The following is a 16,911-nucleotide window of genomic DNA, read 5'->3' on the forward strand; positions in this document are numbered from 1 at the left end:
AAAGAATAGCTGGGAAATTACTATTTACACTAAAACAAATTTATTGTAACAATTTAGTGCTAATAACAACTTTATTTAATACAATTTTTCAAATCTACAGAAATTAACCCATTGAATCCTGGCAATTCTAAAGGACAAAGATTCATGTGAAACACAAATTCGAATGTTATCATTTTACAGTAATATTTATTACATAAACAGGAAGAAGGCAACTGGACCTGAACGGTCGTGCCCATGAAGAAGGTGTCCAATTGGAGGCCGAAATGAAATGAAATGAATTTACCACTTTAGAAGGGAACACATCAACCACCTATTTCTCTATATGCCAAAACTATTTCTTTTTAACATAAAAAGATCAAACTTCAATTGTCATGCAAAGAAAAAGAATAAAAATAGGCATTAATTTCACTATCAATTTTGCCAACGGTGGTGCGATAAATTACGATGGTGCAGATAAATTTCATGTCATCTTTTACTTTGGAGATTAGATTGATATAATGACTCAAATTCAACATTAACAATAATTAATAACATTTAAATTTGGTTAATATGAGAAAAATGGGAACACACAAAGTCACATAAAATGCTGTAATGGATCACGGATTTGCGACAGTTGTCCAAAAGAGGTTAACATTAATTGGTTAAGAGTTCTAAATACACGAAACGAAATGAATTTTGTGTCTTTTGTGTATGTTTATTCTTTTTTTTATTTTTTTATTTATTTATTTTTTATTTTTATTTTTTTTATAAAGTAACAACGAAACAATTTTAACAACATACTTTTTCATAGTTTCCATTAGCTATATACTTTCTCGGTTCACAGTACTGAATATATTGAGCTTCCTCGTTGCTTTATGGTTAGCATACGCGTTTCGGCGCAGGATACCCAGGTTCGATTCCCGGTGGGAGTTCATGTAATACGAATCCCACATTAAGCTAGCTATAAGTCCACGCCTGAGGTAGCATCAGTACTGAACGGTACGCTAAATTATCACCCGACTCTCATTCAGGCATTGAATATAGGATCCCCAGCAACTAGGAAAAAGCAGAGAGTATTTTTCAGGGAGCTGGGAAAATGTTTTTATTGCTACGCAAAGAACACTTTTTTTTTTTTTTTTTAATTAAGTATCCTATTTTATTGTGTGCAATTGCTGTTGAATTTTCGTTGATTGGGACCTTTTCTTTTGCGCTTTTTAACTGGGTTTTATTATTTCAAATGAGTAATGATAAAGACAAGCTTTAAACTGAACGATAAATTCTTTAATCAGAAATCTAGACATAGTTAATAATGCTCTTTACGTTTCCTTTCTTGTGATATTCACAGCGTCTCCACAAAATGAACAAAAGAATTCGTGCCATTTGAGTGCAAGTGTTTCCTGCCCAAGTCTGGCGGTATATGTTTAAGGTAGTGTTGTGCCACTCATCATATACATATATTACGTAATTTAGGTTGGAAGAATTTCTATAGTAACGGAAACGACATTCCTTTCTTATTAATCATTTTTTTTTTAAATAAATGTTTTAATTTGTTGTACTTTGGGAAGAGAATCAAAATTCATTGCGATTTATCAGTTCTGTTCACGAAACTGAAAATTGTAATTCGGCGTTCTTCTGAAAGAACCGAAGTGATTTCGACATATCAGTTCTGTTAACAGAACTGTAAACTGTACTTCGGTGTGTTTCCTAAAGAGAACCGAAGTGCATCTTGTCGACATATCAGTTCTGTTAACAGAACTTGGTGTCATAATTTGTAAACATTGGTAGGTCAAGATAGTTAAAACTTGTAAACCGTGTTGAGCAACCGTGAAATGATAACTCGAGGAAACCACCTACAGCAGGTTTATCAACTCTCTTTCTGTTTCCTTTGTAATTTTACTTCCACTTCAGTATTGGTACTAGAAGCAGATCCAATTTTCTCAGAAAATCAATTACGATTTCGATGTCGCAAAATATTTTCTCGGAAAATTGTTTTTAGAACCGAGATGGGAACCATTGTTATCAGAAAATCACGTTAGGTTCTGCTTCCAGAATCGTTTTTTGCCGGAAGATCTGTTCCAGTTTCGTAATCGGTTTGGATACAAAACTTCGTGGACCAAAATCTCACCTAGGGTAAAACTTCATCGTCCAAAATCTCATGGGACGAAATTTCTCATAGTGTTTTTTTCAGTGTAAAATGTTCAAAATGTACCAAGATAAGACAAAAAGTATAGACCAACCTGGGTGTACAAATGCTTCCTTTCGGAGTTATAGGCTGCAGAAAATATGAAAAATGAAATTTATAGATCTATAGCTCCAAAACTATGGGACCTACTGTAGTTGCTTCAAAACTTCATTCAGGAACCAATCTGTGCCCTATCCAAATATCCATGTTTCACAACCCTCCGGTACTTCCACAACAATTTATATAGAGGTAGTTGGTGAGTAGTTCAAATGCCCAAAGCCAAACACCCTCTACAAAAATTATTGCGTAAGTACTTTAGGATTCTGATACATAGATTTTTGGATAGGACACATATTATTTCCTAAGTGAAGTCTTGACCCGACTACGGTAGGTCCCATAGTTTTGGAGCTATAGACCTTTAAAGTTCATTTTTTCATGTTTTCGGCAGCGTATAATACCGATAGGACGCATTTGTGCACCCAGCTTGGTCTATACTTTTTATCTTATCCTGGTGTCAGGAATCACCTTTCAAACGTTGTCGGTGTTGTTTTGAAACACCCTGTATATAAAATACGCATTCATTTTGAACTGCCAGATTTTTCACTCCTAGTTTCTAAATTAAGCATTTTCGATTGACCTCAGAGACTCTTATGTATATTGTTATGGCAAGGTTTTGTCCGCATGAAATTTTGACCTGTGAGTTTTGGCCCAGCGAGATCGGGCCGCGATGTTGTTTAACGGCAAAACTTTGACCAGTGAGATTTTGGGTGGCGAGATTTCGGCCATGCGAAATTTTGTTCGTATACTCCTTAACCAAAACCCAATAAAACCTATTTTTAATGCCTGTCGGTTTCATTACCGTTAAGAACCGTGTGAGAACTAAACGAAGTTCTTCCGTCAAAAAAGCAACATTAGATAACAAGTAATCTTACCCGTACACAAGCAGTAAGATTAAGTCAACTGATATCTGCATTGTTATTTTTTTTCTTTCTCTATTCATTTGGTACCGGATTTTTAATAGTGTAAGATTTCATTTGCTTACATTATGACTGTTTGATTACAGGTAGGAACATTAAGATACATGGCGCCTGAAGTATTGGAAGGAGCAGTAAATCTTCGGGATTGTGAATCTTCGTTAAAACAAATAGACGTATATGCCCTCGGTTTAGTCTTGTGGGAGATAGCCACAAGATGTACAGACTTGTATCAGGGAGTTGAAGTGCCACCTTATCGGATGCCGTTCGAGGCCGAAATAGGTAAATAATGTCTTTCCTTCTTCTTCTTCTTCTTCTTCTTCTTCTTATTATTATTATTATTATTATTATTATTATTATTATTATTATTATTATTATTATTATTATTATTATTATTATTATTATTATTATTATTATTATTATTGTAGTAGTAGTAGAAGTAGAAGAAGAACAACAACTACAACAAAATGACATTTCTAGTTTTACAGTTGGTAAAGTGACAATGTGGAAGGAAACGGGAGAACCGGAGAAAATCCACGGCACGATGTTGTCCACTACAAACTCGTCTGGTCAGAGATTGAACCAGAGACTCCTCACCAAAGAAGAGTGCTTTATCATTGAGCAACCGTGTCTCCTAGTAGTAAGTAGTAGTAGTAGTAGTAGTAGTAGTAGTAGCAGTAGTAGTAACAACACTAGGTTTGGAAATAAAAATAACAGCTAACATTGCTATGAGATAACTAGAATGACATCCAGTATCTTCGTACATAGGGTGTTTAGCTACAATATGAATATAATAAATATAATGTAGTGTTTCTGAAAAGAACAATATAATAAATGAATAATAAAATTCTTAATTACAGGATATTTGGATGTTACTCTGAATATTTCTAAAAGAATCACATATAGTAGACGAATAATATCTTAGTTATCTTAAGTGCGTTATTGTATTCCGCTGAGGACTCCATTTGGCAAATTTCTCAGGATTTAACTTGAACTACTTGTTTGTACATACTTCAGGCTTGTTCTTGATTTGCACATTAGAATGCTTGATATGGAAACACAAAATGAGTGACTGTAAGCTACAAACGTGAGAAGACATGCTTATTATACAGTGAAATATCAGTCAAAGATGTTTTTTTTTTTTTTATCCTTGTGGTACTACAGCGACGCACTGTTAACAATTTTATTATTTATTTTTCATAAATGTGCATAAATATGGGTATTTTAACTCAATCATATACAGTAGTTCTTTTCATGTTAATAAATAGCTGATATTTGATTGTAATCAAATTGTCCATTACGTTCCATTCATATGAATATTTGAAGATTTTGAGTGTGAAATAATATTAGTTGATATAATTAAATACTAGATAAATTTGCAGGAAAACAGTAAAAACGAGAAACAAATCTTTCAAAAACACAAAATTTCATACTTGTGTAAATTAGCTTTTTGAATCTCATTGAAACGAAACAAAAGAATGATAAGGGAATTACTTTTATACTTATGTAGCCGCATTCTTGTAGTCGAATGGCTTTATACGTGCGTTCCATGTATATGATCATGGACTTTACTTCAGTTAGGAAGTAATGAATTGCAATGTAAAAAGCTTGTGGAGGCGATGAGTCAACTAAGAAGTAGCGAATTACAATGTAGAAAACTTAAAGAGGTTCATGAGTCCCTGTTCTGACGGGTAGTGCACACTACCCAGTTAACGAGCCATCATAGCTGTTGATCATATAAGTTAAGTTGCATATCGTAATTATTGAATTGCAGTTGCTCGGGCCGTGGTATAGCAAAGTGTCGATCGGCTACGAAAGTCATGAAAAAGTCACGAAATCAGATAATGGTCATAAAGTCAAGAAATTTAGCTTTTGGGCCACGACTTTTTTTTTTTATCTGTACAAATATAAGTATAGACTGGAAAATTTTGTTTTATAAAACGTCAAAATTCACCACCAAAAATGTTTATGGCCGGCTTTAGACGCTACCAAATCGCAAGCAAAGTACGCTTCTATCACATGCATGAAAATGCGACCCGATTAGCACCCAAATTCGCTCTTGAGAATGTTATTAAATTTTATGGTTTGGGAAAGAAAAGGTCACGAAATTTCATTTTGGAATTTTAGTAGACACCCTGTATAAATGTATGCTCTGTCCAGTAGAGCTTTGGAGGTTGCTGTTTGTCAGTAAATGAATTTTATAACATCTTACTAAATTACGATAAATTTATATTAAAAGTTTTGTTCCTTTTAATGTTATTTTTTAAAATTGGTCTTTCTAACAGGTCATCATCCGACATTCGAGCAGATGCAGGTATTAGTATCCAGGCATAAAGCGCGGCCGTTGTTTCCAGAATTGTGGAAAGACTCAGCAGCTGTCCGTCTATTAAAAGAAACAATAGAAGATTGTTGGGACCAGGACGCAGAAGCTAGACTAACAGCGTTATGTGTGAAAGAGCGCTTACAAGAAATTCCGTCTCTGTGGGAACGACAAAGAAGTAAGTTGTATACGTAATTTGCTGAATCATGAATAATTACTTCTTTAACTGCAGTTTATATGTTCATATGATGAATATTTCGTAATTCTTCTACATAGAAATAAATTTCTGTTGATGTTCCTCAAAAAGGGTTTCATGTACTGTTATTAATTTCCTTACGTAATCACTTAGGCCTACATCTCAGTAATATAAAATAGTTAATTAAATCAGCACAGAATATACTCATAACATGAATAGGACGCTACAGCACAGAACTGTGACCTCTCGTGACTATGGGAAAATATTACCCTGAATTTTATTACAAAGTACTACCTTTATTTGTACACATACAGTGCTAAAACACCAGTTCAAGATACATTATGTTAAATTAAGCTCTTCAGGTTAAAACATCACCACCTTTATAATTATTTAATATAGATCATTAAACAATGCCATATCAACTAGTACTACACAACAAACAGTCAAGAATCGATCAACAGTTTGTACCGTCTCTGCTCTTAGCATACGTCACTTAATAAAGAAATTCTCACCTTATCTAAAATATGGAACTTAATTGTCCACTCAAATACACATCACCTAATAATTTACTCGACATATGTGCATTTACAGTTTCTGTCGTTTTTTTCTTTTTTTGGGGGGTGGGGTATGTTTAAAATATTTTGTGTTCCCTGCAGGAACTCATGTGGTGTGGATCCCACGTTAAACTGTAGGTCCACGTCTAATGTAACTTCGGTGATGAACAACATGAAAAACTATAAACAAACAAATCAAACTATTTTCTTTTACTATTCAAATAGTTCAAACTATTATTCTGAGATTTCTGATTTTAATCCCTCTTGTTTGATAACAAATATGATGCAGCACTATTGCAGTATACGTATAAGAAGTCCGATGCTCAACATGTCGATCCGTTTATAAAGCAGAGCACTTTACTAAGCTTAGTCAGGCAATAAAAGAAGGAAGGTAAGTAAAGCATACGTTCTGCAAAATAGATGATAATCATGACAAGTTGGATAAAAAAAAAAAAGTTGTAAACTTATAATAATACGCAAACTGTACGTGTGAAGTTTTTGAATGCTTTGTTTTGCCAAACGCTGTTCCATTATTAATACATTGAAACCGAAGCAAGGGCTAGACTCGGGCGGCGTAAAAAAATTTTCGCGTCCCACGTCCGAGTGAAACTCTGGAAACCGTTAAAATGTCTGAAAAACTACTTTCAGGATATAGCAAGTGTTTGTATCTGTAGCCATTACGTTCATGCCAAAAGTTATTCAAAATATGCGTAAAAGTCCTAGGTTGTTTAACACAATTAATGAATAAACACTTGGATCTCGAAGTATTAAATGTCAAATGGATTGGAGTGACAAATACCTGTCAGTTGCTACAATTTATATTCCCTGGAACACATAAATGTGAGTAAAACATTGTTTTGTTTCTTGGACGAGATTCAGAAACGTTCTGGTGTTTAATGGTTTATGGGAGAGTGAAATGTAGGAATACTCCAAGACAAAGATAAATCATCAAAGGAAAAATTACGGTAGTTCACTTCTTCAACCATACTTTTCATAAGGCTAGAATTTTTATTCAATTTTATTTCTTTTTAAATCGTGGAAACTAAAGAGCGGTGAGTTTGTTAAATAGGTAGCAGGATAATAAGGATTGTATTACTCTTTCCTTTTCAACTTAACATCAATGTGCAACGTGGATTATTATTTTCTTCTTCTGGTGTATTCGGTAGTAGTTTTCTTTGTTATATAGTAGTCTTCTCATATCATCCAGACATATTGTTCTTTATCTTCCATGTTGGGTTCTTCCTTGAATGATTTCCTTTCAACAGCATGTTAACCCACTCTGAATAGCAAATCAAATGATCAGTAGTGTTGAATCTTCTTTTCTGTATCAGAGCCAAAACTACTTTTCGTTTGCTTGTAATACGTCTCTTTCTTTCTGCCCACGATTCTCCTCCAGCACCATGGCCCCATTTTTTTTCTTCCTGACATTTTAGATTGATTGTGTTTCTGATCTGTATACGCACTGTGTATACACATTCACTTATAAACGTTCGAAGAAATGTCTTATTATTCTGCACTAGAATCGAAGCATTGTGTGTTAAGGTAACTTGAGTTTAATAATACACTAATGTATGCGTTCTTTTCTTATACCATACATACATTTAAAATGATAAAATATTCCAGCAAAGTAGAAACTATCAAGTACAGCAGTTGGTAATAGACAGTGGCGTTTTTAAGGGGGAAGGCTTCCGGGCTTAAGCTCCCCCCCCCGAAATTTTATTTACAGAATGTTCATATTTCGAGGAATAAAATTAGCAAAGCCCCTACCCCTCCCGAAACAAAATCGTATAGGTACGCCACTGACAATCACATATATCAAACTTAGTGCTTTCGTATCATTTGGACTTAACGTACAGCAAACTTATAACTGGAAACGCATGTTGTATAATTCTTCCTGTATAAGTGTTCCATCTAAACGTACTTTCCGTATGAAACAGTATAGGCGGTCAGGACCTCACATACAAACGGACGTATATAACATATAGCTGACGAATGTAACTCACGCATATGTATGTAATATACGGAAGACTGTTAGATGTCAGACACCCTGCAATGGCATGATGCAACATCTAAGGGCAGTGCGTATGTAGCATATAAATAACGTATGCTCCATACTGATTTCTGTAGTAAGCAAGAGGATTCTGTATATTTGTACAATATACTGCTGTCCGGAGAACGGATTTTTCTCAGTGTACTTATCTTCTGTGCAGTTAGGAAGTATACATTTTAATATCTGAAAATTCTAATTTTTATCTAATAGATTATATTTAACCTTATCGAAATGTTAATCACGACAAACATGTCACCTTGTTTATAGCATAACTTTTTATTCCCGGTTATTATGTTGTCTTGAAATCAGTAGCGCCATTTCAGATTTTGCCCGGGATTACCCGGGACACCATTCTACGCCTTGGATGGGAAACACTATTGCATCCGCCATACTCCCCGGACATTGTACCGTCCGATTATCACCTGTTGCATTCCTTGGACAATCACCTTCGAGGACGCCAGTTCAAATTCCTAGTAGAGGTGCAAATTGCACTTGATACCTTCTTCGCTTCACGGCCCACCAAGTTCTACCGCGATGGAATCCATGGCTTTCCAGAACGTTGGCAGAAAGTCATCGATGCTGATGAGGGACTATCTTTGATTTTCCAGGTACGTCTTAGGTGGCATATCGATGTTCGAAAGTGGTGAGTGAAAAAGCGACAGAACCGTCTTAGTTACTTTATATTTTCAAACTCACTCCAACTGACTCCCCTGCTTGAAATGATTTCATGTGAATACGGAAGTTGCTTACTTTCTTAAGAGAGAAAATACCTGTGACCATTTGAGAAAAGATTGCATGGTACACCTCATACAACCCATGAGAAACACGTCCATTTATAGAAGTCTAGTGAAAATTGATATTTTCCAACCGACAGTTTTGTCGGCGTATGTTACACCTCATACAACCCATGAGAAACACGTCCATTTATAGAAGTCTAGTGAAAATTGATATTTTCCAACCGACAGTTTTGTCGTTGTATGTGCAGAGCCCTTTGTAGTTAATCTTCTTTTTATATATTTGATCCTTAATTGTATACGCACTTTGTCAACATAGAAATTGGATACGTTGTGAAAGTAGTGGCATCCATTGATTGTTCGGATCACTAGATCAAATCTTACCAAATTACTTCTGTAGGGTTATTTAAAGAAAATAACATAGATTGAGAAACCACATCTCTGGAACTAAAATAAACCGGAGGAAGATTGGCCATCTTATCTAATAAGCTGCACTTCACTGTGAAAGAGGTAATTAGTAAAACCCAAGAATATCTTCTTCAGCATGGTGAGTAGGATTTAGGATTTAGATTTCTGGGCTTTCGGCATCTGAGGCCATTTAGCCCGTCACGTTTTTAAGGGATGACGTCCTTCGGTGAGCACACTATCCGGGGAAAGGGAAGGAAGGAAGCGGCCTGGGACCTATAAGTTAGGTACCACCCCGGCAGTTGCCTGGTGTGAATGAGGAAAACTCAGGAGAACCTCATTCAGGGTGGCTGGCCTGAAAAAGCGTTTTACACTTTTTCGACCGAGTGGCCCCACCGGGAATCGAGTAGCTAAGGAATATGAATAATAAGGAATTTTCAACATTACAACCTTGATTATGCATTACGTACTCATCCTGTTCTAAATGATATTGTTTCTTTCAGTCTTAAATATTTTCATTTATAATATGTTTCACCTTTATGGGACTGATTTCATCATCCGAAGCATACCCTTGATACGCTCATAGCCTGGGAAGGAAAAAGAAGAAAATAAAAGGCATATTTAAATATTTACATATGTACAGTATTTACAAAAGACTATTTTACAATATTTACACACAATATTTACATTCTAATTACAATAAACTATATACACATATATAAAATTTACATATTTACAATATCAATCACAACATTAAGCTATTTTACAATTATTTACATTATATACACCATATAGGAGTGCATTACACAATTATTTTTTTTTTGTATTTTTGAAGTTTTTCAATTTTTTTAGATTTTTAAAATTTTATGTTTTTTTTTTTTTTTTGGATTTTCTAGTTTTTATTTTTTTTTTAATTTTTACATTTTTAAATAAAATTTTAACGTTTATCTATATCTAAAGACAAAATTATAAATACAATTATACAATATATATAGTATTCATTTTGTACAATATTATATATACACACACACACACAAATCCAATAGATGTTCAAGATGGAGAATTGACGTCATGTTCTGCTGCAAAATAGCAATCATTTCCAAACTGTCGAATGGCGTAGACGTGATTTTAGATTTTCCAAACGTCGACTCTCAAATTGAATTAGTTTCGTGGCGAAACTTGCAATTACTCTTTTTAAAATATGTATTTCCTCCTCCTCTTGTACTTTTTCTGATAAAAGACACGTAAGTAGTTCGTTCACCACTGTGTTCACCACATTTCCAATTCAACGCTCTAACAAACGACTGTATTATTCTATTTTTACTGCTATCTGTTCAGCCTCCGGTGCTTGAAATTTTCGGACCTTTTTCTGAAGCTTGGTCATTTGCTTCAAGAAGTTGCTCTTGGTCCTAGCCTCCACTTTGGCGATGAGCTTATCCAGCGCATCGGGTAAATTATGTTCTTGATAACTATGACTTTCTAACACTTTCTCAAGCATCAGGATTCCATCCACGGCTATAAGACCATTTGCTGCTGTAGTTGTATCAGTTGTTATTATGGCGCCGTTTTTATGTCAGCAGGGATGACAACCGTGGATAATCCAGAATTGGCATCTGAAATACCTTCATCGATTGGTACTGACGTCCTTCTACAAAATGCGTGATCAGTTGCTGTTGCCACCATTAGACTGAATGGCCATAATGGTGGGTATTCATGACCATGTTCATCTAAACATCTGGCTCCAGTTGAACAGCTGACCGTGTCAGGGAAATTTATCTCAACAAGCAAAGACGGCACGTATCATAACCATGGGTGTTGTCATCATCAGTACATTACGTATCCTTTCGAAACCAGTTAATCGCAAGAACTAATGCGTGTTGTTCTCTGACCAGCATAGATCTTCTCGGACTTTATGATCTTCCTCACACACTTCTCTTCTCCATGAAAGTCCAACTGAGCGTACTTCACCGATTGTTGTGCCCTTTAATAGGGTACAAACACCTGGTTCTATTCGCATATAAGTATTTTGTTGTTGATGTTGGAAATTCATGGTAAATGCACGGTAAGTGCATCGAATCATGGCAAGTGTCTCATGTTAGATCATAATTATATAAAGAGTTCATGGATCTTATAAATCCAAAGATGTTTGCATATGTGCAAGGTAAAACAGATAAAAATTGCCAGAACAGCAGTGCATTTCCAACATATCCATGCGAATGTCTTTTTTAAGAAATTGGTCTTTTTGTAATCATCTGGTATTCTGGAACAGTTCTGGATGAAGTTTATTCAGCAGAAGATCCATAGATGTTATCAAGTTGATTCTTCTGCAAGAATGGTAGTGCCAGGCAGCTGCTTTTTCTAGTTGATGTTGATATGTGTATCCTCCATGATTTTGTAAAGCTTCTGGGGACGACTTTTCAAAATCCGTAGAAGGAATACTAGACTCTCTTTTCTGAAGATTCTCTGAAGAAGTTTTGTCACTTGGAGGCGTAGACGTTGATGATATGTCCTTGGGAGCTAATGGTGCTTCTTCAGTAGGTCTTCCTATATTTGGGCGTTGATGTTTTCTGCCTCGCTTTCGTGGCCCATAACGAATTTTTCCGTAACCTTGACAGAGCTTAAGTTGTTTAATCCTAACAAGTTCTCAAAAAGCAGAGAAATTAGTTTCCGTAGTAATACCAATAGCTCAATTGTTGTCAAATTATGTAGAAAATTTACGAAATTGTTAAACTTTTTCTCTGCACCATTCCTAGCCCTTAACAAATATATATATATATATATATATATATATATATATATATATATATATATATATATATATATGCCAATCTACAGACCTTATTACCAGTGGCGTATTAAGGGGGAAAGCTTCCGGGCTTAAGCCCCCTTCCGAAATTTTATTTACTATCTATTATATAAAAGAGAACGCACAAATCCTTTGTTAGCTCATCACGCTAATACGGCTGAACCAATTTCTTTCATTTTTGGGGGGTTATTAGGATTTGGACCCTAGATGGTTTTTATCATATCACTTTAATTTTTAATTACCAGTGTCTTGAGATAATTGACCATTCAAGTGTCCATAACGTACAAATCCTTTGTTAGTTCATCATAGGTATAAAAATAAACGTATTTATATGCAACCCGCATGACCGTGTCACTCGGCGGGTTAACATAAATGACAGGCGATATAATATTAACATTTACTGCAATCTACTATGGTTTTTATCATATCACTTGAAAGCGAAAAAGTAAAAATTATCTAAGTAACAAAGTTTATTGCGTTCCGGGGTGACCGCAGCGAAGCGGGGCGGGTTAACATAAATGACAGGCGATATAATGTTAACATTTACTGCAATCTTCTATGGTTTTTATCATATCACTTGAAAGCGAAAAAGTAAAAATTATCTAAGTAACAACGTTTATTGCGTTCCGGGGTGACCGCAGCGAAGCGGGGTGAACGCTGCTAGTATTAAGTAAATGAAATATCTTGCAGAATTTTCACATTTCCAGGAATAAAGTTAGCAAAGCCCGCCCGAGACAAAATCGTAAATACGCCACTGGTAATGAACGACATACATTTTAATGCCATAAAAAATTAGTTTTTTCAAAATCTACTCATGAGAATTCAGCTTCAAGCATGTGATTTTATTATCTTCATATCGTCGGTATTTTGTAAAAAGAGGGTAACTGACATTTTTGGCGAAATTAAGATAACCGCATTTTTGAATTTGAAATTAAAGACCCCATAATTATGCGAAACGGTTATAACTACAACCCAACCAATCCAGAGATAGCAAGCGGTATAACTGACACAAAGGTAGACTATAACCTATTTTTCCTTCTTCTGAGAAATTTATAATTTGTCAGTTATCCCCTTTTTGCAAAATAGTGACGATATGATCTGTCAATCGCCATATGTATTATCTTTTGACAATATCATAGTTAAACAAAGACTAAACTTTAAGAATTGATTATAATTTCGGGCTATATTTTGTTAACCATTCTCTATACTGTCGTGTTCCTCCTGCCATAATGAAAAGCTTGATTACTGTATAGTTCAAGACCAATTTAATCTTAATAGGTAACGTGATTATCGTACAACGTGTGTTTATATATTTTTCGATTTTTCTCGAAAGTACGTTTCGAGATTTACTTTCACTCATATCAATTCGTTCAGCTGTTATTGAGACATATAATAAAGCTTTATCGATTGTTATATTTTCCATCTTCGGTTTTTTTTTTTTCCACTGTGTAATGGTTTCATGAATACAGGATTTTTCTTTGCTTTAAAACGTACCAAACCATTAGTGTGTTTGCACATGATACCGGCAGAGCCGGCGTCGGCACTGGTATGTACACGTCCCTTTTTTGTGCATCCCTTCATATTTATTCTTTGGGTTCTATATGTTTAGTAAAAGTGTCATATCCGCAGCATTCTTGTCATTTTGCAACACACCTTACCAGAATATTTGATATTTTCTTGGATCTAAGCAGAAATCGATGCGTACTGACATTTTTTTTTACTGTTATGTATTTCTTGTAAAAGAGTGTTTTATTTTTATTTATTTATTTATTTATGTATTTATTATTTTACAGTTACAATTTATGCTCCAGGAATTAGCCCTACCATAAACCCAACATTTTTAACTCAATCTATTAACCGAAGTGCTGTTAATTCTCATAATAGTAATGAGGAAGGAAGACTTCTAATGGATTCAGGTGAAGATACAGGTGAATATTGAAATATTTATGACCTAATTATTAAAATATAATATATAACATTGACATTATTTTGTTATTTATTTATTTGTACTTAATGCTATAATGTAAAATCGGGATAAACGTGTTGTAAATATTTTTTAAGAAAAGGTACCATGTTAAATTAATGAAAACTCTGAAAATACTCTACAATGTTAATATTTTAATGTGGAACATACTATTTTTAACGAAAACTTTAAGTGCGTTTCAGAGGATTTAAGTAGTTGAATATTATTTTGTATGTTGCAGTTTAAAAGTTTAAACGAATAATATTCAGAATAATCTTACAAAAGGCGATTTTTGGATAATCCTTGCCCTGGGCATGTATGTAAAGTCAGAAACAATATTAAGTATAGGTTGAAGTCATAATTTCTTATATCTCCAACCTATACTTAATATTGTTTCTGGCTGTACAAATTGCTTTAAATGGAAATGAATGTTTGCTGTAATTATAGTCGAAATTTTCCTTGATCCCGGATTAGTAATGTAGAAATGCCAACTTTCACAGATTTTACATAATTATTACTGGTTTCTACCCGCTGTTATAAACCGTGTGTGTGGGTTTTCTCGGGGTTTTCCCGTTTCCTCCTTACTTCATTCCATCATTTCATTCATTTCTTATCAACGTCTCCTTTAGCCTAGCGGCATAACCGTGAGACGTAAAACGTAAATATTTAATTTTTTCGAAATATTACGAATGTGATAAAACTCGCTAAAGAAAATGTCAAAGTTTGAATTACTAGACAATTGTATACGAGATAAATCAGTTTTATTTCCAGTATTAGGGAATTTTAAAAGCAGGTTGCGACAGCAAGCAAATGCCTATCAACAGTAGCACGCAAAAGTAGGGAATGTTTCTTTCGGAAGTAAAGTTTCATTTCCTTTTGTTCAGGAGATTATGGTATTGTTTAAATCCTCTGTTGATCTTGGAAACTGAATTTGCAGTTTACCAGTTCACTGATTTTTATGAAGTTCGTGCTCATTCCTCCAATCTGGAAAACACTCGAATATCACAATAATGATTTAGTTTATGTGTTACGGACAGCCTCTAAGATGACCATCTCTAGTAGCGATAAATTTGAAAATAAATGAACTGAGAATCCTTTCGGGAAAGGTAATTGAATACCATAAATAAGCTGCTGAATATTTAGTATTTTCATATGTTTGGGCACCCGTGAGAATATGGTGGTAGATTCTTTTTCGTCAGCCTGTTTTTTTCTATTTATTTATTTATTTTTCTTAGTGTTGTAGTCTAATTGTTTTGCTGCAAATATTAACTCTGTTTAATAGAATTTAACCAGTAGTACCACATGTAATGGTGTTAAACAAAACAGAGATTGTTTCCGATCTTTGGTAACGAATTTGACGTGCTCATATCGTGTCCACAGGGAAACGGACGGAAGCAAGAAACAGGAAAGTGCACAATCCAGCCCAGGGCGTACCTCGAAGAGATTCAGAAAGTGAAAGCCTTTGTTACTGGCCTGAATCCAGTAACACAGAGTCATTGAAGTGAAATTGGGAACTTCAATGAAAATGAACACCATTATTAACCTGAAATTAAACCTAAACAAGCGGCACAAAAGTTGAATTCATAAGTTGTCACGGCACATTGCCACGAATAATCACAAAGTGTATGAACCTTGCCTATGAAAGGTGGAAATTTGTGGTAACTTTACATTGTCAACTGAAACAAAGTTCAGGCAATATGTTACCATTCACACTTTAAATAAAAGCATTTCAAACTATGGTATCAAGAAACTGTGGAAAATTTCCCCAGGTGTTTCATAATCTTTGCAGAATTCAGTTACAATAGTAAGTTATCCACCCACTGCGTAACTAAAAATGCCAAAGTCAAAACCAAACTCGACCTGTTATCAAACAATTGTCGTGACCCCTCAGTTTTGCACAGAAGTCCCAGCTCTCCATGGTATAGATTCTCATTTGTTATTACTGCATCAAAATAAGGCGTCAAGCCATTACTCGTCTTTCATCCGCGAAGTTTTTTCGGATATAGAGGACGCAACGGGAATACATGCCATTCAGTACAGCGACATCCTTGTTAAGCTACCGAACACCTCTCCAATGGATTACTTTGCCTTTAGATTGTTGAAAAGAACCCTTAGATTCAGACTATCTCACATCGTTGACGGTTTCGAGAAAGTACTTTACTACGGCTTAGGTTTTAAGACACTCCTTAACGTATTATTTATTCTCTACTTGCCATAGGCAACTCACTTTATTCAACTATAAGAAAAAGGAAACTGAAAAATATTGATCATGTAAATATCAATATCTCTATCAATTGTAAGCATTTTATTCGTGATGTACTTTTGAAAATTGAATTCTGTGCTTAATTTCTTAAACTTTTTACAAAACTAATTCAAATAGCAGCCCAGAAGCTCATGAATTGGTAGTTTTTTTTTTTTTTTTTTTTCATGTGTTATTGTTTTAAGAGTCAGTTAAAAAGGAAAATTAGAAATATTTTGAAGGTGCATGGTGTCATTGGTGTATTATATGGTCAAAAGTATTCTGACACCTACCTCAAATTGCAGTCGAAGTTTGTTCATTGATCCATCTCAAATGATAGCGCCTAATACGGCGTTGACCTATCCTTTGCTATTATGACAGCGCAGCTTCTTCTCTTGCAGGCATTCTTGCAATCAGGTGACATGATTCCCTTGCAAATGCCAGCCCATTGTTCGCGGAGAGTTGCAGTAAGGGTAGGCATCGATGTAGGTCTTCAAGGTCTGGTACAT

At 34.8% G+C, this 16,911-nt stretch overlaps 1 protein-coding gene across 1 annotated transcript in view; it reads left to right on the plus strand.

The window, feature by feature from the left end:
- Positions 1-16,911, plus strand: part of wit (kinase protein wishful thinking) — a 265,285-nt gene that overhangs the window by 236,793 nt on the left and 11,581 nt on the right. Inside the window, exons 10-12 of the mRNA XM_081735795.1 lie at positions 3,225-3,417; positions 5,421-5,633; positions 13,994-14,128. Coding sequence (XP_081591921.1) covers positions 3,225-3,417; positions 5,421-5,633; positions 13,994-14,128 — 541 coding nt within the window. The remainder of the gene's footprint in view (positions 1-3,224; positions 3,418-5,420; positions 5,634-13,993; positions 14,129-16,911) is intronic.

This window comes from Thermobia domestica, chromosome 13 (genome assembly GCF_964235325.1).
Source record: "Thermobia domestica chromosome 13, izTheDome1.hap1.1, whole genome shotgun sequence".
In the NCBI taxonomy this organism is placed as follows: domain Eukaryota; kingdom Metazoa; phylum Arthropoda; class Insecta; order Zygentoma; family Lepismatidae; genus Thermobia; species Thermobia domestica.